This window comes from Rhincodon typus, chromosome 14, assembly GCF_021869965.1.
Source record: "Rhincodon typus isolate 14 chromosome 14, sRhiTyp1.1, whole genome shotgun sequence".
In the NCBI taxonomy this organism is placed as follows: Eukaryota; Metazoa; Chordata; class Chondrichthyes; order Orectolobiformes; family Rhincodontidae; genus Rhincodon; species Rhincodon typus.
This window is the reverse complement of record NC_063345.1, coordinates 66,584,029-66,606,777: the sequence shown is the minus strand read 5'-3', so window position 1 is coordinate 66,606,777 and position 22,749 is coordinate 66,584,029. Positions and strand designations below refer to the sequence as shown.

Sequence of the window (22,749 nt, the reverse complement as noted above, 5' to 3'; positions counted from 1 at the left end):
GATGAAGGGTCTAGGCCCGAAACGTCAGCCTTTCTGCTCCTATGATGTTGCTTGGCCTGCTGTGTTCATCCAGCCCTGCACCTTGTTGTCACAGATACAATGCTGCCTCAGTTTTGGTGCAATATTCCAGATGTTCCTGTAGTTCAACGGTTAGTGTGTCTTCTCTACAGGATGTGCTGGTGGAATTATTGGAGAAGTGTGCAGACGGACTGTGGAACGCTGAGCGCTATGAGTTAATGGCAGTGATTTACAAGTTCATCATTCCTATCTATGAAAAACGGAGGGACTTTGAGGTAAGTTCCTGCAGCTCAACCTGGAGAGCTGAACACAGCAGAGTTTCCACCTGTCATTCCAAACCACCAGAGGATTGTTTTCAGAACCTTGTGACAAAACCCATTTCTCGAACGACAGGTTTGGACCCACCATTGTAATAGTGGTCCTTGTATCAATTCAGGACAAACCAGGACCCTTGCACAGCCAAACCCTGGGGCCAGTACTGTTGTCTTGATTTTTAACTAATCAGCTGCTGGAGGCTAAGCATGGACTTTTATAATCATTTTATTCGGTGATGCAAAAAGTAATCTCCTCCAGTTATTAAACGTCCAAAGGTTAAAAGGCCCACATCTGTTCACTGAGACAAGTCCTGTTCTGAAGATCGATGCGAGGACCCTTAATTTTCACTCTCTTACCCCTTAGACCATCCCTTTTTCCTCTCCAATACCCCATCTCAATCTCTTAAGCCTTTCATTTTATACCTTTCACCCAACAAAACATGCCACACCGTAATCCACTATAAACAGATCTGTCGGGATCTATAATCACATCTGGCCATCTTTTGAAAAGTGTATAAATCATCAGAATAGAAAAAACATTACCTGATATCTATTTTTTTTAAAAATCCTCTGAAAACCTCACAAAACTGTCAAGGTCACATTCCTGTTGATAGCTGTGCTAACAGCCCCTGCTGAGCAGAATCCATTCATGGCTTGGAAGGCCATTTGTAATGACATTTCACTGAACTACTGCCTTAGGTAACCCTCCTGAGTACAATCTGTCAGAGCCTTTGAACACAGCAATATCTCTGCTATCTGTTAAAACTTTGAAGGAGCCAATCAGATGGCTGAGACAGGCGTAAAGGACCAAATTAAAACAATGTCAACAGTTCGTGCAATCTCATTATAAATCTTTAAAATTCTGACAGGACTAGACAGGGCAAATGCAGGAAGGAAGTTTGCGATGACTGGAGAGTCCAGAACTAGGGATCACAGTTTAAGGACATGAGATAGCCCATTTAAGACCACGATGAGAATTTTATTAACCTAGACAGCAGCAAGTTTGTGGAATTTTCTGCCACAGAAATCAGTTGAGGCCAAAATATTGCACGTTTTTAAGGAGGAGTTAGATTAGTTCTTACGGCTAAAGAGATCAAAGGGTATGGCGTGAAACTGGGACCAGGGGACTGAGTTGGATGATCAACCATGATCATATTGAACATTGGTGCATAATGACCTGCTCCTGCTCCTTTTTTTTTACGTTTCTATGAAAAATATTATTCTTTCAAAATGCTAACTTTCCCTTAACAGCTTGGCAACCAAATTATTTACTGATCACTTAACTTCTCAAAACAAAAGCATTATAATTAATCACTGTACCAAGAACAGATATAACATCTGCTGCAGTATTTTGTTATGATCTGAAGTGTGCAAACATTTTGTTCTTGTCTTTATTACCTTCATGCCATAGTGATGGCACCTCTGTACTGGTGTAATTCAAATTGCCAAGCAAAACTACTTGACTCAATCAAAATTGAAATATGTCTAGAATAACCACTTATGTAACTGTGCTGGCAAAATTGGGACATTAGTGTGCAGCCTCCCACCCGATCCCTAATAACGGAATTTAGACTCTATAGCCTTGTGTTGGCTTCAATTTATAAATCTCCTGCCCAGTGTCTTGTATCAACTTGTTCTTAATTTCTTTTTCCTTTGTACTCTAGAAACTTGCTTTCATTTATAACACACTGAATGAAGCTTATAAGAAAATAATTCATGTCCTTCACACGGGGCGAAGACTGCTGGGAACATTTTTCCGTGTTGCTTTTTACGGTCAGGTGAGTGACATGTTGCAGGAAGAATGGGATTCCACTCAATTGAGGGAATTTTCTCAAACTCGGGATGTGACACAACAACAGCTTGTGTTCATTTAGCACCTTTTTATGCATTAGAACTTGCAAAAGTGTTTCACAGGACAACATCTGGCACCAAGCCACAAGTTCAGGCAGATGGCCAGAGCTTAGTTAAAGTGGCAGGGTTTTAAGGGGGCTCCTACAGGGGGAGAGCAAGGGGAGCAATTTTAAGGAGGGAATTCCTGAGCATAATGCCCAAACTACAGCAGTGAGAATGCAATTTCAGAGTTTAGGTCCCAAACAAAAAGTCAGAGCCAACAGCAACGGACTGATTAAAATTGTGAATACTGAAGCGGCTGTAGTTAGAAGAAGGCAAATATCTCAAAGGACAGTGGGGGCTGGAGCAGATTGCAGAGAGAGAGGGAGGAGTGAGACCATAGAGAAACATGTAAGCAGTTTTAAAAATCAAGGCTTGTTTAATGGCCAGGAACCAGGATATGTCAGTGAGCACTACAGCCATTGAAATACATTTGAAATGGAGCAGTTAATTGCACAGCACAAACAGCAGTGTAATAATGAGCAGGTATTCTGATTTTGTAAATTTAATAGAGGATTAAATATTGAACTAGATACCCAGCGAACTTCCTTACTGTTCTTTAAATAGTTCCTTGCAGTTTTGGTATCTACTTGAAAGGACTGACAGATCTGAGTTTTATGAATTATCCTCAGGGTGGCACGTACAGCAGTGCCGCGTTTCTTCAGTATTGCATTGTTGGGTCAACTTAGTTTCTGTGTCAGCAACGCTCTGGAGAGGAAATTGATCCTATATCCCTCGAGGCTGTGGCTGACGTTGCAAGTAGATATCTCATCCATGTACAGAGCACCTACAGCAGTAGAAAATGTTCAGTCTGGGTATTACTTTCTCCAGTACCTTGCTGTGTAGGTGTCCTTGTGGATTCATCTTTCTGCAATGTTCAGTTAGTGAATGAGTGCCAATGTGTAACATTCACAGGTGTCTCTTACACTATTGTTTATCTCTGCTGCGGATGAAAATGTTAAATGCGTTCACTATTGTATTCGTTATTCGGACACATGTCAACATATGGGATGTGTCCATTGCTAATTAGATATAGAAGTCAAGAAAGATGCAGAGTCATTCACATAACTAGTGGGAGCAGGAATGGCTCAGACACTCGTTTCTGGTCTTTTACAATAATTCCCATGCCTCTTGATTCCTTTAGTGTCCAGAGCAGAAAATTCTAAAGATTTCAACACTCTGAGTGAAAAGATTTCTCCTTATCTCATTCCTAAAGAAATGATCCTTTACCCTGAGACTTTCACCCTTATTTCTAGACTGTTGAGCCAGGGGAAAGCACATCTTAGCCTGTAGCCTGTTGAGTTATCAATGAATGTTTTATGTTTTAGACATCATCTTTCTTTCCTTCTAAATGCCAGAGAATTAAGGACTTTTGTACTTATTCTTCCATCAAAGGTCAATCGTCTTACCCTGGCAATTAGATTATTGAACCTTCATTTTACCCTCTCTGAGACAAGTATGCATTTCCTTACAGTAAGGGTTCATGTGGTACAGTGGAGCCAGGAGACCCATGTTCAAGTTCCAAGGTGTATCACAGCATCTCTGACCAGGTTGTTTCGAAAATATCTATACCTCCTGAGACAAGGAAATCACATCTGTACAGGGTACTCTGGATGCAGTCTCACCAATACCCTATATATATAATTGCAACATGACCTCCTTGCTGTTACATTCAGAACCTCTTGGATTGAAGGGCAACATGCCATTTACCTTCCTAATTGCTTGTTACACCTGCATGTTAAAATTCAGGAAACCATTTACTCCGGTTGGTGAATCAAGAACAAGGAGAGAAAATGTTAAAACTAGAGATGGGGCACTGGGGATGGAAATCCAGAAGCATTTCAGTCCACAACGGGTAGCAGAAATTCTGAATTTGCTTATGAAATGCACTGTTAATGGTGGGAGTTTTGCTGGAATGCTATTTTTAAGATCTGGTGTTTGCATAATTTGTTACAAGACTTGGCTTAATTACAGACACTGATTGGCGAGTCAAGGGGAGTTCCAGCTCAGACTAGCTACAAAACCACAAGCATATAGAGGTCTTGCAACAGGCTTCACAGATTTTACTAAATTTTCCACAATAAGTACAAAACCATACATTTAGCAAAAGGTGGTGGTCAGCAATGGCGTTCCTGTTGGAACACCAATCCTCTACCTTGAGTGATGGGGTGTGGGTGTTGCTGGCTAGACCAGCATTTATTATTGTCCAACCTTAATAGACCAACAGGCAGTTAAGATTCAATACATTGCTGTGGGTCTGGTGTCACTTGTAGGCCAGATTAGGTAAGGATGGCTGGTTTCTCTCCCTAAGGGACATGAGTGAACCAAATAGACTTCTACAGCAATTGACGGTATTTATCATTAGGTTAGCTTTTTATTCCAGATTTTTATCAAATTCAAATTTCACCATCTGCTGCAGTGGAACTCAAACCCATCTCCCCAAAACTTTAAAATGAAAGAAAGATACTGTGAATGCTGAAAATCTGAAATTGAAACAGAGAGTGTTGGAGAACCTCAGCAGGTCTGGCAGCACCTCTTGGGAGAGAGAAACAGTCCAGGGTATTCTTCAGCATTTTCCACTTTTTACTCCCCAAAACAATAGCCTGAGGGTCTGAATTACTAATCCAGTGACACTTATCACCTCCTGAGTCTATCTTCTGTTCTGTACTCCTGTAGAAGTGGAAGGTAATGGAGACAGGTTCAAGACAGAAATTAATATGTTTTTGAAGACTAGAAATATTCCGGGAAATGGAAATACTGGGAGAAAGTGGGGCATTGAGGTAGATGATCAGCTACCTCAGGTTTGATGGATTTAACATGTTCCCAAGTTCTCCTCCTCTTCATGTTGATGCGTTCTTAGCACCAAACAAATTCTCATTTATTCACTGTAACCCTGTTTCTGTCCATCTGAATGGTCAGCCATTACCTTATTTGCCACTCTCTGACAGAATCTTGAGCCTGGTTCAGGTCATTATCATTCCAAGGTACTCCATATTCAGGCTTCCTTGCTGCTTATTCCATGTGGTGGCATAGTGGTAACGTCCCTGGAGTAGCTAATGTTCTGGCAACAAGAGATCGAATTCCAATCATGTAGCTGATGAAACCTGAATCCAGTAAAATGTCTGAAATTAAAAGACTGGCGATCATCTGGATTGTCAGAAAAACCCATCTGGTTCACTCATTTCCTTCCTAATCGTAAAAGATATCCGCCGTCCTTACTGAATCTGGCCTATACGTGACTCCAAACCCACAGCAATGAAGTTGACTCTTAACCATCCTCTGAAATGCCTTAAAGAGCCATTCAGTTCAAGGGTAGTTAGGGATGGATGAGCAACAAATGCTAGCCTTGCCAGCGGTGCCCATATCCCATATAACAATTTAAAAAAACCATGACTACTCAATGAAATTGATGCATGTTTGTTCCGTTTCACATCTGTTTAGCTAGACATAACTAACGGTGAACAGGCTAACAGCCTCACTGAGTTTATCCATATTGTAACCGTTTTACATTGTCTATGTTCATCCTTTGCATCGTTAATCAATATGTCCCAATTTGTACAAAATTCTAGCTAATTGCCTTATTGATAATGCTTCTGTGGTAATGTTTCACATAAAATACAATTTTACTCAAGGTACTGAAGGAGATGACAATGAAATTTTAATAGTGCTGTTAATAAAGCAAATGCAATCCAATGGTATCTTCACAATGGGATGTTGTTTTTCCATCGCACTCGATCATCATTCTTTCCAAACTGCAAGCTCTCAATCTTATTGCATGTTTTTGTAACAGAGCTTCTTTGAAGAGGAAGATGGAAAAGAATACATCTACAAGGAACCCAAGCTAACCAGGCTGTCTGAAATATCGGAAAGACTCCTTAAACTTTACGGTGACAAGTTTGGAGCTGAGAATGTGAAAATCCTCCAGGATTCGAACAAGGTCAGCTATATTCTACTGTCTCTTTTTCAGGGGATTGAGGTGCACCATCTCATCAGCCAGGATGTATCCTTCCTGCCTCTTATCGACATCTCTGAACATTTTCTGCTTCATGTATTATACTGTTTATTGCATACAATGTGTGTGCTGTCCAAACAGTTGGCTCATAACTTGTCTAATTATACTTCTTAATTTAATCTGTTCTATTACTTACTTATTGCGGTAAAACAGACAAAAACCTTCTCTTTCCCTTTCATGTGTAATATTCCAACTTGTTGATTCAGTGGCATGTTTTATTGTTGTCAACTTTGCGATTTCTGTGCATCAGGTATTTTGTGTTAATAGCTATAAAAACTGCAGATTGTCATCCCCGTGGGTACATCTCCCTCCACGTTCTTTATCTCAGAGATGTAATAGTAACCCATGAAAGCAAGGGGAAACGAGGAAGCTTGGCTGAAGATTGAGGCAGAAAGTGCCCCAGGTCACCACTTCTTCTCCCCCACCCTCGCCACTGGCACTCATGGATAACATGATGCTCGGAAAACTCTTCTATCTTCCATATTTCCCAGGAGGAATTCTAGGTCTCCTTTCCAAAAGATCTTGCATAGGTTTTGCAAGATGCTGTCCCATCAAAATGTGCAGCGGGTGTTGCTGGTCTGTGACCACCTCATGGGCTCAGGTAAGAGGCACTGCAGAGGAGGGTGGGTGATGCCCTGAGAGGGTCAAATATACTGGGTCGGGGGCAGGGGGTAGTGTCTGTAACCCTTCCTTATTGACAGTGAGTGTTCTGAATAAAAGCTGAAATATTTAAGCAGGGGCTCACCACTTCTGAACCACAATTTCCTGGCAGTCTGTGCTGAACGTAGTTACCCCCAAATTCAGCCTGGAACCTCCTGCTGGTGAACTATGTAATCTTGAAACATTAATAAGCCCCACCTGCCCCCTCCAGTGGATGTAAAAGATCCCGTGATGTTTCTCAGGAGAAAAGCGGTGGGTTCTGTCCAGGGCCTGATCCAACATTCACTCCTCAAACACAAATGTCGAAAGAACAGAGGGTTCAGGGCATTATCACATTGCTGTTTGTGGAACCTTGCTGTGCACCAAACAGGCTGCCACTTTCCCTCCAATACAGCAGGTAACAACAGGTATTTTATAAATCCATGTGCTCTCTCTGCCTAATCAGCGCTTGACATTTTCTGGTAATTTAACAGTACTCAGTAAATTTGAGGTGGCTTTATGGAAATTTGAAGTCTAGACATAAACCCAAGTGGGTACTGTTGACTGTAACTCTCCTGTTTGTTCTACATCAAGGTAAAAATTTCCATTGATGGTTCTGAGTGATAACTAACTTCATTTGTGAGTGGGCAGTACCAAATTTTTTGCCCACACAGTTTCCCTTTCATTCGAGGTGAATACACTGAGATATAAGTCATACCCAGCACAGGGATTAACAGGATGCTTCATGTAGAAATAGAATCCAGAAGCAGAGAAATTCTATTGAACTTGTTGAAGACATTTGATAGATCTCATTTGTTATACAATGGTCCTGATGATAAAAAAGATACACAGTACTGAAAAAGGTACAAACAAGACAGGTGGTACTGTGGCATGTGGAAGGCATGTTGACTCTATGGGCGACACGATGGCTCAATGGTTAGCACTGCTGCCTCACAGGATCAGGGACACAGATTCGATTCCATCCTCAGGCGACTGTCTGTGTGCAGTTCTCCCCATGTCTGCGTGGGTTGTCTCCAAGTGCTCCGGTTTCCTCCCACAGTCCAAAGATGAGCAGTTTAGGGCAGGTTGGCCATGCTAAATGGTCCATTGTGTCTAGGGGGTGTGTTGGCCATGGTAATATGTGAGGTTACGGGGATAGGGTATGGGCCTGGGGCTGGGTCTGGGCTGGGCTGGGCTGTGTGGGATGCTGTTTGGAGGGTTGGTGTGATCTCTGGGCTGAATGGCCTGTTTCCACACTGAAGTTTTGCAAGGGTGATACCAAAACTGAGAGGCTATCACTGTCAGGAAAAACTGAAGATTTCAAACACACAAAGTGGTGGAGAAAGTCAACAGGTCTTGCACGATTTGTGGAGAAAAAAACATAATTAACATTTTGAATCAAGTGTGACCATTCTCCAGAAGAGGTTTGGATCTATACGTACATGCACAGTTGCATTAACGCAGGGAATCCCAGGATTTTGACCCAGGTACAGTGAAGGCACGGTGATGTATTTCCAAGAATCAAATTAGCTAAAGACCACCATCTGTGATGCTGGGGTTCTCAGGAGGATGGATCATCCACTTAGAATCATAGAATTCCATACAGTGCGGAAGCAGGCCGTTTAGCCCATTGAGTCCACATCGACCCTCCAAAGAGCATCCAACCCAGACTTACACACCCCTCCCCCACCCTAACCTTGTAACCCTGCATTTCCCATGGCTAATCCATCTGGCCTACACATCCCCAGGCACTATAGGTAATTTAGCATGGCCAATCCACCTAACCTGCGCATCTTTAGACTGTAGGAGGAAACTGAAGCACCCAGAGGTAACCACACAAACACAGGGAGAACGTGCAAATTCCAAGGGTAGAATCGAACCCGGGTCCCTGGCGCTTTGAGGCTGCAGCGCTAACCACTGAGGCACCATGCTGTCCAACTTGTCACCTAGTTGAATATTATCGCCAGTGTTCAGCCTTGTCTTTTACACTGATGTGCTGGGCTCCCCCATCGTTAATGATGGAGATATTTGTGGACCTCCTTTTCCTGGTATTGTTTCATTCTCTACAAACATTCGCATCTTGATATGGCAGGATCCAGAGCTTGAGTCTGAACCAAATGGATGTGAAATCAATTAGTCCCGTCTGCTGTATGCTGTTGATACTCCTTGACACCAATATCATGTACACCATGTAGTCCAGTGACATAGTTTCACACCTCATTTTTAGGTCTGCCTGGTGCTGCTCCTGGCATGCCTTCCTGCACACTCCATTGAACCAGAGTTGATCTCCTGATTTAATGGCAAGGGAATGATGGGGGGATATGCTAAGGCTTGAGGCTATAGCTTGTTGTTGAATATAATTCTGCTGCTGATAATGATGCAGTGCCTGTTGGGTGCCAGTTTTGACTTTCTGTATCAGTTTGAAATCCGTCCCATTTGACACATTTGAAGTGCTGCCCAATATGGTGGTATCTGCATTGTGAGGACAGGACTTTGCATCCATAAGGAGTAATGGTCACTCGTCTCATCGGCAGATGCATCTGCAAGAGATAAATTGATGATGACTAGGCCCTATCTTGTTAGTTCCTTCACCATTTGCTTCAGGCCCAATCTCGACAGTGCGCCCTTCAGACTCGGCCAGCTTGAGCTATTGTTGATTACAGACATTGAAGACCCTCAAAAAAGCACATTCTGCATCGTTTTTCACCATCCATGCTTCTTCCAAGTGGTGGTCATAGTAGAGGATCTCTGATTCACAACCAAAGGGGCAGTAAAAGGTGGTAATTAGCAGGAGGTTTCCTTGCCTCAGCTTGACTTGCTGCAGTGAGACCCCTGGACGAGAGAATGTTGACCTAACAGATGTCGCTAAAATTAGCAACATTTGATAGGGTAAGCACAGAGAAATTCAAAACTAGGAGGCTTAAATGCAAGATAGTCATTAATCAATGCAACAGGAGAAATATCTGTACCTAAAATTTGATCACACTGTGGAGCTCACTGTTACGCTGAGTGGTTGAGATCAATAGCATTGACGTATTTAAGGAGAAGCATTCTCCAAACTCTATGCTTAACGCTGAGAGAGGCAGAGTCTAGTACACTATGGGAATCAAAGTATATATGAAAGGGTGAGAAAGTGGACTTGTTGTGAAGCCTAGGCACAGTCTTATTGAATAATGGAGGAGGTTATGATTGGCTTGCTTCTATTCTTACACAATCTGCATAGTTCTGTCAGCAATAAAACCTTAACTAATCTAAAGCTCTGTTTATTGAACCTCACAGATTTAATGAATACATGTATACCTTAGCAACGCAATGTGTTTTATCAGTGTAGCATTTCTGATCTCAGATAACAGTTTGAAAAACACGTTTGTGCAATAGCTGTAAATGAGGAGGTGACGTTATAGTCAATAGGCTCACTGGACCTAAAACGTTAACTCTTTTTTTTTTCTCTCCAAAGTTTATACAGAAATTCCTGTCTTTGTTTCAGATCTTCAACAAGTTCTTTGTTTTATAAAAAGTAAGGAGGCTATGCTTCAGTTATACTGGGCCTTGGTGAGACCAGAGTATTGTGTACAGTTTGGTCCACTTATTTAAGGAAAAATGTAAATACATTGGAGGCAGTTCAAAGGCTGTTTCCTGGAAGGATTGATACCTGGAAGGAATGGGGTGTCATATGATCGAAGGTTGGAAAGACTAGACTTGTATCAAATGGAGTTTAAGGGCAAAAGGTGATTCGATTGAAGTTCAGATCCTGAAATGATCTTGACAAGGCAGAGAATTTTTTTGTGAGCATTGTGTGACTTTGGACCTCTCTGCCTCAGGAGGCAATAATGGTGGGGTCATTGAATATATTTAAGACAGAGGTTGACAGATTTTTAATAGAAAGAGGAATCAAATGGTATTTGTAGGGGAGGTAGATGGAAATGTGAAATTTGAAGCACAAGCTGATCAGTCATGATCTTATTGAATGGCAGAATGGCCTACTCCTCATAGTTCACATGTTTACAATGAGGAAGATTACCTCAGAGTACAATGGGACCTTGATCAGATGGGCTGATGAGCTGAGAAGTGGCAGATGGAGTTTAATTCAGATAAATGTGATGTACTACATTTTTGAAAGGCAAATCAGGGCAGGACTTATACACTTAATGGTAGGGTCTTGGAAAGTGTTGTTGAACAAAGAGACCTTGGAGTGCCAGTTCATAGATCCTTGAAAGTAGAGTTCCAGTTAGACAGTATGGTGAAGAAGGTGTTTAGTATGTTTGCCTTTATTGGTCAGTGCATTGAATAAAGGAGTTGGGAGTTCATGCTGTGGCTGTACAGCACACTGGTTAGGCCACTTTTGGAATACTGCATTCAGTTCTGGTCTCCCTGCTGTAGGAAGGACGTTGTGAAACTTGCAACGGTTCAGAAAAGATTTACAAGGATATAGCCAGGGTTGGAGGGTTTGAGCTATAGGGAAAAGCTGAAGGGACTGGGACTGTTTTCCCTAGATCATTGCAGGCTGAGTGGTGACCTTAGAGAAGTTTATAAGATCATGAGTGGCATAGATAGGGTAAATAACCAAGGTCTTTTCCCCTAGAGGGCATAGGTTTAAGGTGAGAGGGGAAACATTTAAAAGGGATCTAAGGGGCAACTTTTTCACACAGAAGGTGGTGCGTGTATGGAATGAGCTGCCAGAGGAAGTGGTGGAGGTAATTACATTTACATTTAAATTACATATACATTTACAATTACATTTAAAAGGCATCTGGATGGGTATATACACAGGAAGGATTTAGAGGGATATGGGCCAAATGCTGGCAAATGGGACTAGATTAATTTAGAATATCTTGGTCGACATGGATAAGTTAGACTGAAGGGTCTCTTTCTGTGCTGTACATCTGTATGAGTCTATGAGCAGAGCTCTGAGATCATCACGGTCGACTGGGATATGTCTGGGTTTTTGTTTTGTTTTAGCATCTCCCTATTTTTATAAACCTCTGTTCAGTCGTTAAATTTTCTTTTACTTTTCAGGTAAATGCAAAAAACCTGGACCAGAAATTTGCATATATTCAGGTAACTTTTGTCAGCCCTTATTTTGATGAGAAAGAGCTGTCAGAGAGGAAAACCTATTTCGAGAGGAACCACAACATCACGCGATTTGTCTTTGAGACTCCATACACATTATCTGGGAAGAAGCAAGGAGGTGTTGAGGAGCAATGCAAAAGGCGAACAATTCTAACAAGTAAGGCCAGACTTATCCATGTAATTGACTAGCGATTCGCAGGAAAACAAACCTATTTAGGCTTAATGCATGCTTCAACGTTATAAATAAAGAAAAATTCAGAAATATTCCCACTGATCACCTTTCACAAAATTATGGAATGGCTGCAGCATAAACTAGGGCATTTGGTCCATTATGTCTGTGCCAGCTTCTGGAAGGAGCTATTCACCAAGTCTCACTCCTAGTCTCTCCACATTCTTCCTTTTTAGATAATGACCCAATTCCCTCTTGAACCTTGCTCCGCCCCACATCCAGACAGTGCATTCCAAATCTTAACCACCCACTTGGTGAAAAAAGTTTCTTCTCAAGTTGCCAATTGTTTCTTTCGCCAACTACATTAAATCCGTGTTCTCCACCTTTCCTCCATGGGAATGGTTTCTTTTTGTCGACTCTATCCAGAATCCTCATGATTTTAAAAACCCCAAACAGAACTCCTCACAATCTTCTTCAAAGAGATCAGTTCTGACTTCTCCTCTCTTAGATTTAGATTAGATTTATTGTCACGTACTGAAGTACAGGAGTACAGCGAAAAGTTTTCAATGTTGCCACACACGGCGCTATCTTAGGTATAAGTACCTAGGTACAAAAACTTCAGAACAAAGTGGAAAGAAATAAGGAGTAAAGTGAAAAGTTAAACATCACAGTCTGTCTATACAGATTAAAGCCCTCATCCCTAGAACCATTCATGTGAATTTTTTTTTCTGCACTCTATCTACTGTCTTCGCATTCTTTCTAAATTGTGGCACCCAGATCTGTTTGCAATACTCCACTTGAGGCTGAACCAGTGTTTCGTACATGTTCTAAGGCTCAGCCTAGTTTGATTGCAGATCACTGTTAATATGGATATTTCTCCAGTCCTATTAAGAGCTTGAGCACATAAATCAAATGAAAACAATGAGGCAAATGCTCAACCTGATTAGCATTTGTCTTGCTCCCTGCCTCACCCCGCTCTCAAAATCCCGAAGCATACAGTGAACACTGAAGCTTTTCTCTTGCCATTTCTCCTGCTATTGTACCCTGTTGAGTGCTCGATAACCTGTGCAGCTCCATTACAACTCAGCTGTTGATATTTAATCACCTCCAGCAATGCACTCCTTCCCGTACGTGAAGAAGAGGATTGCGGTTATGTACGAGCACCAGGTCGAACTGAAGCCCATTGACGTTGCCATCGACGAGATGAACGATCGCACGACCGAGTTGCGAAAGCTGTGCATGTCGAATGGCCTCGACATGATCCAACTACAGCTCAAACTCCAAGGCTGCGTTTCTGTACAGGTGAGAGCTGACTGGAATGGTGATTAGAACCCGAGACCTCCCTGACACTCTCTGATTGATCCAAACTCTCACTGCCTTTAGAAAGATGGAGAAACCCTGACCTGTTCCTATGGACCAAAGCTCCCAAGTTTATTCTGTAGAGCGCACATTAAAGCTCAAAGAGAAGTACATCCAGTGATAACTATGGCAACTTCTCTGTGTGTAGTCTGAGTCTCGTTGGTGCATCAGATGAAAAATTTTCCATCATGAAATGGTCATATTTTTAAGATTGTTTGAAGGGTCTTTTTAGTCTTTGTGCATCATGGTATAACCTCATTCTCATGGGAGAGAACATATCAAACCCTCAAAGCAGCCTTGGTTCAGTCTCCCCGGGCTTTTTGCTACAAGTGTGCCTGAACTCTGGGACCGTATTGTAACTTGGATTTAACCTTAATTGAAAAGCATTGATTACAGTGAAAGCAAAAATCCCTTCCTGACCAAATTGATGAACACAGAACAGTACAGCACAGTACAGGCCCTTCGGCCCACGATTTGTGCCAACCCTTTATCCTACTAAGATCAAAGTACCCTCCATTATACTCTCATCCATGTGCATATCCAAGAGTCACTTAAAAGTCTCTAAAGTATCTGACTCCACTACCACTGCCGGCAGTGCATTCCACACACCCACCGCTCTCTGTGTAAAGAATCTACCTCTGACATCTCCCCTATAGCTTTCTCCAATCACCTTAAAATTATGCCCGCTCATAATAGTCATTTCCACCCTGGGAAAAAGTCTCTGGCTATCCACTCTATCTATGCCTCTCGTCATCTTGTACACCTCTATCAAGTCACCTCTCATCCTTCTTCACTCCAATGAAAAATGCCCTAGCTCCCTCAACCTTTCCTCATAAGACCTGCCCTCCAGTCCAGGCAGCATCCTGGTAATTCTCCTCTGTACCCTCTCTAAAGCTTCTACATCCTTCCTATAATGAGATGACCAGAACTGAACACAATATTCCAAGTGTGGTCGAATCAGGGTTTTATAGAGCTGCAGCATAACCTCACAGCTCTTAAACTCAATTCCCCTGCCAATGAAAGCCAACACACCATACACCTTCTTTACAACCCTATCAACTTGGGTAGCAACTTTGAGGGATCTATGGATGTGGACCCCAAGATCCCTCTGTTCCTCCACACTGCCTAGAATCCTGCCATCAACCCTATATTCTGCATTCAAATTCGACCTTCCAAAATGAATCACTTCACAGTTTTCTGGGTTGAATTCCATCTGCCACTTTTTTTCCCAGCTCTGCATCCTGTCAATGTCCTATTGCAACCTATAACAGCCCTCCACGCTATCAACAACTCCACCAACCTTCGTGTCATCGGCAAACTTACTAACCCACCCTTCCACTTCCTCATCCAAGTTATTTACAAAGATCACAAAGTGCAGAGGTCCCAGAGCAGATCCCTTCAGAACACCACAGGTCACCAAGCTCCATCTGAATACTTTCCATCTACTACCACCCTCTGTCTTCTATAGGATAGCCAGTTTTGTATCCAGGCAGCCAAATTTCCCTGAATCCCATGCCTCCTTACTTTCTGAATGAGCCTATCATGGGGAACCTTATCAAATGCCTTGCTAAAATCCATACACACCACATTCACTGCTCTACCTTCATCAATGTGTTTTGTCACATCCTCAAAGAATTCAATAGGCTTGTGAGGCATGGCCTGCCACTCACAAAGCCATGCTGATTATTTCTAATCAAACTGTGCTTTTCCAAATAATCATAAATACTATCTCTCAGAATCCTCTCCAATAATTTGCCCACCACCGAAGTAAGACTGACTGGTCTGTAATTCCTAGGATTATCCCTATTCCCTTTCTTGACAAGAGAATGACATTTGCCACCCTCCAATCATCTGGTACTACTCGAGTGGACAGTGAGGACGCAAAGCTCATCACCAAAGGGGCAGCAATCTCTTCCCTCGCTTCCGCAGTAACCTTGGGTATATCTCGTCTGGCCCAGGGGACTGATCTATCTTCATGTTTTTCAAAATTTCTAGCACATCATCTGCCGGATTCATGCTGTCCTCACAAATGTCAAGGTCTCTCTCACTGGTGAATACTGTAGCAAAGTATTCATTAAGGACCTCCCTTACTTATCTGACTCCACGCACAATTTCCCTTCACTATCCCTGATTGGCCCTACCCTCACTCTGGCCATCCTCTTGTTCCTCACATAAGCATTGAATGCTTTGGGGTTTTCCTTGATCCCACCCGCCAAGGCTGTTTCATACTCACTTCTAGCTCTCTCAAGTCCATTCTTCAGTTCCTTCCTGGCTACCTTGTAGCCCTCTAGAGCCCTTTTACAACATTGTATGGACACTAGAGAAATCATGTTTAGTGGGGACAAAAGTGATAAAGGAACTGAGAGAGGTAAAGAGGTGACATTGGCGGGGAGCTGGGTTAAGTTCGGTGTGCACAGCTTAGCCTTGCCTTTACTCTGTCTTGCTGCCAGGTAGCCTTTTCTGATTCCTGTCTGGTATAACAAACAGGGCAATAAATGGCAAAAGGTTCAAAAAGATTAGTGATCAATTATATTCATCTCTGCTGCCTTCATCTCATGAGCTATGTAGTTCCATTGAAGCAAAACATATCTAGAAATTTGTGAAGATAAAGAAACAATGAACCTTAAAGTTCAACTTGTTAAAACAAGCTGCCACGTGGTAACTTCTATACAACTGAGACGTTCTACCAAAAAGCCAACCTCATACCCAGAGGTAAACTTCTGAAATATGTGGTCATACCAATCTCAGTCATTCAGTCTTTACTAGGTGGCTTATTCTAAGTGCCCTGCAGTTCTGGTTGTTTATACTCCATAAAGCGTCTTTATCAATGTCTTGTCCGATAACACTCGTTCCTCTGGTGCTGCCAATACCATTTTGCCTTCTCAGTGGTATCAGACTCTGTCCATTGGGAGCATTTTCATACCTGAGTCAGAAGATTAGAAATTAATTGACCAAGTCCAGAAATTTGCATATGAATTCAAGGCTGACACAGCCACCCAATATTGAGGGAGTGCTGCATTGTCCAAGGTGCTATTTCGAAGTTTTGTTAAGGCAAAGTCCCATGTGACTTCTGCAGACGGATGTAAAAGATCCCCTGACATCATTCAAAGAAGACCATGGGACCTCTCCCTGATATCCTGGCTGATCTTGATCCCTTGGCCAATATCATGGTCCACTTGTTGTTATTTCCTTCCTGTTGTGGGAGCTTGCAGTGCACAAATTGGCTGCTCTTTAGTGCATTGGTCGCTCCACTTCAAAAATCATTGCCTCTAAAGCACTTTAAGACATCTGAGTTGTGAAAACGATGATATAAATGCAAGGTTCTCCTTATGTTCTCCCTTTATCCTTAACACTACATCCGGTATGAACATAGTGTCAGTGCTACTGTAACTCGACGGTCATCATATTGCTGCCTGATTTCAATTTGAAAAATTGTGAAATATCCCACATTCTGTCCGACCTGTAATTGTATGGAAGTTCTTTTGTAAACGTTAGTGATCTTGTAAAATTAGGATTTCAAAACGCAATAATTCTAATGATTGCACTTGTGATAACTCTATCAATGTAATTTCCATGTTCAAGTTGGGCAGGGATCTGCTATGACTGTGCAAAAAAAAATGTCTTATCTGCACAAAATCTGATAAACCATTTCACCTGTGTTACTCTGCCTCTTTTCCTGAAGTATAATATGAAATGGAAAGTGAATTTGAGATCGGCCATGACCTTATTAAAGGGCAAAGCAGGCTCAAGGGCCTGCTCCTGCTTCTTGTCAGTGTGAACGCATTGAAAATGGTGTGTACTTTCAACTTCCAATCTGTTGCAGGTGAATGCAGGACCATTGGCCTATGCAAGAGCATTCCTGGATGACAGTAAATCAAGTAAGCTGCCAACTAAGAAAGTGAAACAGTTGAAGGAGATATTTCGGTGAGAGAATTAAAACGTTTAGTTTTTTACCAAGATCACTATTTATTCAGTTTTACAAGCAACTCATTGATGTTATGCTTTGTTCAGACACTTAAGCTCTTATTTGTAATTAGAAGAAAATGGATCCTGCACAGGCTTTTGATTGTCACGAGGTCCCTCATTGGGAACTTTATGAATTCTTCCTGTTGTGAAAATTGTTTTCTCTTTATTTCATTAGCGAACAATGAAACTTGTGAACAGTACGTCACATAACCTCCTCAATCAGTTGCTTCATGTCAAGTCTTTACTTCTCCTTCACTCTCTCTTTTTACCTTCCTCTGCCTTCCCCAAACCTTCCCTACTTCCCTCCACTGCATGTTCCCAACTCCCTCCTCCCACCCTCTGCTTCCTTCCCCTCCCCCACCCACCCTTCCCTTTCCCGCTCCCGATTGCCTACCCTCTCCTCTCCTCCTCTTCCCCCTCCTTCCCCTTTCCTCCCTGTTTCCCCCACTTTCCTCTCCCTTTTCCCATTCTCCTCCCCCTTTCAGAAGTGAGCTAACAAGAGTTCAAGGCCAACATGTTCCTGTTAGTTTTAGGGATAAGGCTGGCAGGAGTAGGGAACACTGGATGACTAGAGATATTGGGGCTCTGGAAGGAAGCATAAATCAGGATAGACAACTGGAATCAAATGAATTCCTTAAGGAGTATGGGGTGGAGGAGTACACTTAAGAGGGAAATCAGGAGGGCGAACACGGGACATGAGATATCTTTGGCAAATAAGGTTAAGGAGAATCCAAAGAGATTATACAAGTACATTAAGGGCAAAAGAGTAACTAGGGAGATAATAGAGCCCCTTAAAGATCAATGGGGTCATTATGTCTGGAACCACAGGAGATAGGTGACGTACTAAACGAATATTTCACATCACTATTTACTGTGGAAAAGGACATGGAAGCTGGGCAACTTGGTGAAATAAATACTGATGTCTTCAAAAGAGGCCACATTACAGAAGAGCTGGTGTTGGAGGTCTTACAATGCATAAAGCTTTGATAAATGCCTGGGAGCTGATCAGGTCTTTCCCAGAACTCTGTGGGAAGCTAGCAAAGAAATTGCTGGGCCCCTTGCTGAGATATTTGTCTTATAGCCATGGTGAGGTGCTCTAATACTGGAGGCTGGCTAATGTGGTGCCATTATTTAAGAAAGGCTGCAGGGAAAAGCCATGGAACTACAGACCGGTGAGCCTAATGTAAGTGGTGGGTAAGTTGTTGGAGAGGATTCTGAGAGACAGGAGAGACATGCATTTGGAAAGGGAAGGACTGATTAGGGATAGTCAGCATGGTTTTGTAGGTGGGAAATGCAGAGACCTAGGTAGTGCTGTGAGGACCTTGGTTCAATTCCTGCCATGGAAAATGGTAGAATTTGAAATCAATTTTAAAAATGTCTGGAATTAAGGGTCTACTGATGATCCATTGCAGATTGTCAGAAAAACCCACCTAGTTCACTAATGTTCTTTAGGGAAGGAAAATCTGCTGTCCTTACTGGATCTGGCTTACATGTGACTCCAGACCCACAGCAATGTGGTTAACTTTCAACTGCTCTCTGGGCAATTAGGAATGGACAATAAATGCCGACCTAGCCAGTGACACCCTCATCCCATAAATGAAGGCAGAGCAATAGACATTGTCTACATGGACTTTAGCAAGGTCTTCGACAACATTTTGCATGGTAGACTGGTTATTAAGGTTAGGTCTCATGGGATCCAGGGAGAGCTAGCCAACTGGATACAAAATTGGCTTGATGGTAGGAGACTGAGGATGGTGGTAGAGGATTGTTGTTCAGATTGGAGGCCTATGACCAGTGGTGTGCTGCAAAGTTTGGTGCTGGGTCCACTGTTGTTTTGTCATTTAAATAAACAATTGTGTGAAAATATAGGAGGCATGGCTAGCAAGTTTGCAGATGACACCAAAATTGGAGGTGTAGTGGATAATGAAGAAAGTCATCTCAGTGTACAATGGGATCGTGATCAACTGGGTCAGTGGCCCAAAGAATATCCAATGGAATTTAATTTGGATAAATGCGAGGTTTTGCCTTTTGATCAGACAAACCAGGGCAGGACTTACACCATTGATAGAAGGGCCCTAGCAAATGTGATCAGACAGGGAGACCTAGGGGTGCTGGGACATAGCTCCTTGAAAATGGCGTCGCAGACAGACAGGTATTTCAAGAAGGTATTTGGCATGCTTACCTTCATCAGTCAGAGCATTGAGTACAGGAGTTGGGTTGTCATATTACGGCTTTCCAAGACATTGGTAAGGCCACATTTGGAGTATTGCATACAATTCTGGTTGCCCTGTTATAGGAAAGATATTGTTAAACTGGAAAGGGTGCAAAAAAGATTTACAAAGATATCACCAAAACTGGAGAGTTTGAGTTAAAAGGAGAGACTGAATAGGCTGGGATTTTTATCCCTGGAGCATTGGAGACTGAGGGCTGATTTTTATGGAGGTTTACAAAATCATGAGGGGCATAGATAAGGTGAATATCAAATATATTTTTTCCCTAGGGTGGGGTAGTTCAAAACTAGGGGAGCGTATTTTTATGAAGAGAGGAGAAAGATTTCAAGGGTCCTTGGGGGTGACATTTTCACACAGAGGGTGGTGCATGTATGGAACGAGCTGCCAAAGGAAATGGTAGAGATGGGTACCATTACAACATTTACAAGATATTTGAACAGGTACATGAATAGAAAAGGTTTAGAGGAATATGGGCCAAATGCTGTATGACTCTTTCCCCTCACTTTCTCCTCCCCTTTCCCCCCTCACTCTTCTTTGCCCTTTCCCCCTCACTCTCCCCTCTCTTTTCCCCTTCACTCTTCCCTCCGTTCCCCCTTCCCCTTAATCAATCTCACTTTATGCTGTCATTCCTCTAGTCCTATTCCACTAGAGCAGAAGAAACCAAGAGAAAATCGAAAAGATGTTTTGCAAATCCTAACATATCTTGTAATCTGGCCGTGTTCACTTGATGGCCTTCTATTGAGTAGCAGATGACAGAAACCATCAATTTCAATCCTTCACTGGGAGTGAGCAGCCTGGCTTGGCAAAATTTAATGTACTGTCAGGGGCCTTCAACCTGGAACGTTGGACTACCATGCGTTCTCGAGGCAGAACACATTGCAACTTTCTTGGGAATGAGCTGCCAGAGGCAATGGTGGAGATGGGTACAATTAAAATACTTAAAAGACATCTGGATGGGTACATGAAAAGGAAGAGTTCAGAGGGATATGGGTCAAATGCTGGGAAATGAGACTAGGTCAGATGGGGATGTCTGGTCAGCGTGATTGAGTTAGATTGAAGGATCTGTTTCCATGCTGTATGACTTTATATATAAAGTATTTGAAACAAATGAAGGTGTGGTCTTCAGAGAGAGTTGAGCAGTAATTTGGATTACTCTGGCAATGACTAAGCACAAACAAGATGAATTGATTGGTGTACTCTGAGCTGTGAACATTAATGCTGTCTAAAATCCTGTGTAGAATACTAAAGCAGGTCTTTTTCCTGAATTGCACACAGGGAGTTTGTTTCAGCCTGCAGCCTGGCTCTGGATTTGAATGAGAGGCTGATCAAGGAGGATCAGGTGGAGTATCACGAAGGGTTAAAGGCAAACTTCAAAGACATGGTGAAGAAATTATCAGAAATCACCAATGAACAGGTCAGTGATTCCAGACTTCTGACAGCATGTGACCCAAGTGGACTGCATCCCTTTTGTATAATTTACACTTGCTTTAAACAAGATCTTCAACATTAATAGTCTCAGGGCGGCATGGTGGCTCAGTGGTTAGCACTGCTGCTCACAGCACCAGGAACCTGGGTTTGATTCCAGCTTTGCATGACTGTCTGTGTGGAGTTTGCACATTATCCCCGTGTCTGCGTGGGTTTCTTCTGGGTGCTCCGGTTTCCTCCCACAATCCAAAAACGTGCAGGTTAGGTGGATTGACCATGGTGAATTGTCCAGTGTCCAGGGATGTGCAGGCTAGGTGGATTAGACATGGGAAATGCAGAGTTACAGGGATGGGGTGGGGGAATCTGAGTGGGATGCTCTTTAGAGAGTTGGTCCAGACTTGATAAGCTGAATGTCCTGCTTCCACACTCCAGGGACTGTATGACTGAATTTTTACAGCAGGCCTTATTATAATCTTCAAGGTGTTTAGATAAGATGCAAAGCAAAGCTATCAGAGGAGGGTTCCTCTCTATATGTCCCAGGCTGTTGATGTTACTTATTAACACAATTCTCTCCTCTTATATTGGGATGGATTTTATAGTCACTGGCAAAGGAGCTGCATTGTCTGTTGACTTTGAGTAAAACAACTTTCAATGTTTCAACAGGCTCCAAAATGTGAATTTCTTCTATCCTGATGTCAATTTGAATTTTGCACCTTTTACAGGGGATCTGTAAGGTCCAGCAACAGGGCCACCAGATAACTGGCTGATTAACCCAATAAAATGAAAGAATTCTCACAGATAGTAAAGTAAGGAATAGCACATTTAAATTCCAATACGGAGAGTGCAATAAGGATTGAAGCATAACACGAGGCATTAAGGCAGAAGCTCTAAACGGCAGTGTTCAAGCATTTAAAAAAATTGATTCTTTTATAAACTGTACAACTTAGTTTTGTTCTTTGGTCAAAACTGAGTACCTCCTAAAATTATTTATTTTTTAGCCTCAGTGAGGTTTCTCAGAAACAATTATTATGGAAAAAGCCATCAATACTTGGTTACTCTTGATTGATCAAGGCTCGGCATTTTCATTGGTGGTTGCAGAGAGAGTAATAAGTGATTAAAATCAGGATGTAGATGAAAGAAAAAGCAAGATTAAGAGAGAGTGAGAGTGAGAAAGTGAACTCAGAGCAGAGAAAGTGAGAGAAATCAATGGAGAGAGGCAGAAAGAAAGAAGTCAAGCCGGCTATGAGAAAGAAAGAAGTTAAGATATGTTTCAGAAACTTCTACAGTATGATAATTATAATGAAAATCAGGAAGTGAGAAAAGAGAAAACTATTTTAAGGATGCAGTTTAAGGAACAGGAAACGTTGCAAGCCACAAAATGTGAAGGGACCTGCAATCTTATTGGTGACAGTTCCAAATCTGAGGTTGAACATCCCCAGGAAAATGGGTCGAAAAGGAAGGAAAGAAAGTTTGTAGCAGTGTATCCTTGTTAGTTCTCCAAAATGGGCTTCTCTAGCCTGACACTGCCTGTGTTCCAGGAGTTTCTTTTTTTTTTGCCACCTTTAAGAGCTGGCTACACTGCTGAGGTGTTTTCGCTTTAGCAAAGCTCCATCTTCTCACATGTACGTCGAGTTCCTTGCTATTCGGATAGCTTTC

The 22,749-nt window shown here is 42.3% G+C and overlaps 1 protein-coding gene across 1 annotated transcript in view; it reads left to right on the top strand.

Annotated features, from left to right (window-relative positions):
- The window catches only part of dock11 (dedicator of cytokinesis 11), a 252,061-nt gene that overhangs the window by 222,661 nt on the left and 6,651 nt on the right, over window positions 1-22,749 (top strand). Inside the window, exons 43-49 of the mRNA XM_048604955.1 lie at window positions 171-293; window positions 1,997-2,110; window positions 6,013-6,159; window positions 11,890-12,100; window positions 13,224-13,414; window positions 17,295-17,395; window positions 20,944-21,082. Coding sequence (XP_048460912.1) covers window positions 171-293; window positions 1,997-2,110; window positions 6,013-6,159; window positions 11,890-12,100; window positions 13,224-13,414; window positions 17,295-17,395; window positions 20,944-21,082 — 1,026 coding nt within the window. The remainder of the gene's footprint in view (window positions 1-170; window positions 294-1,996; window positions 2,111-6,012; window positions 6,160-11,889; window positions 12,101-13,223; window positions 13,415-17,294; window positions 17,396-20,943; window positions 21,083-22,749) is intronic.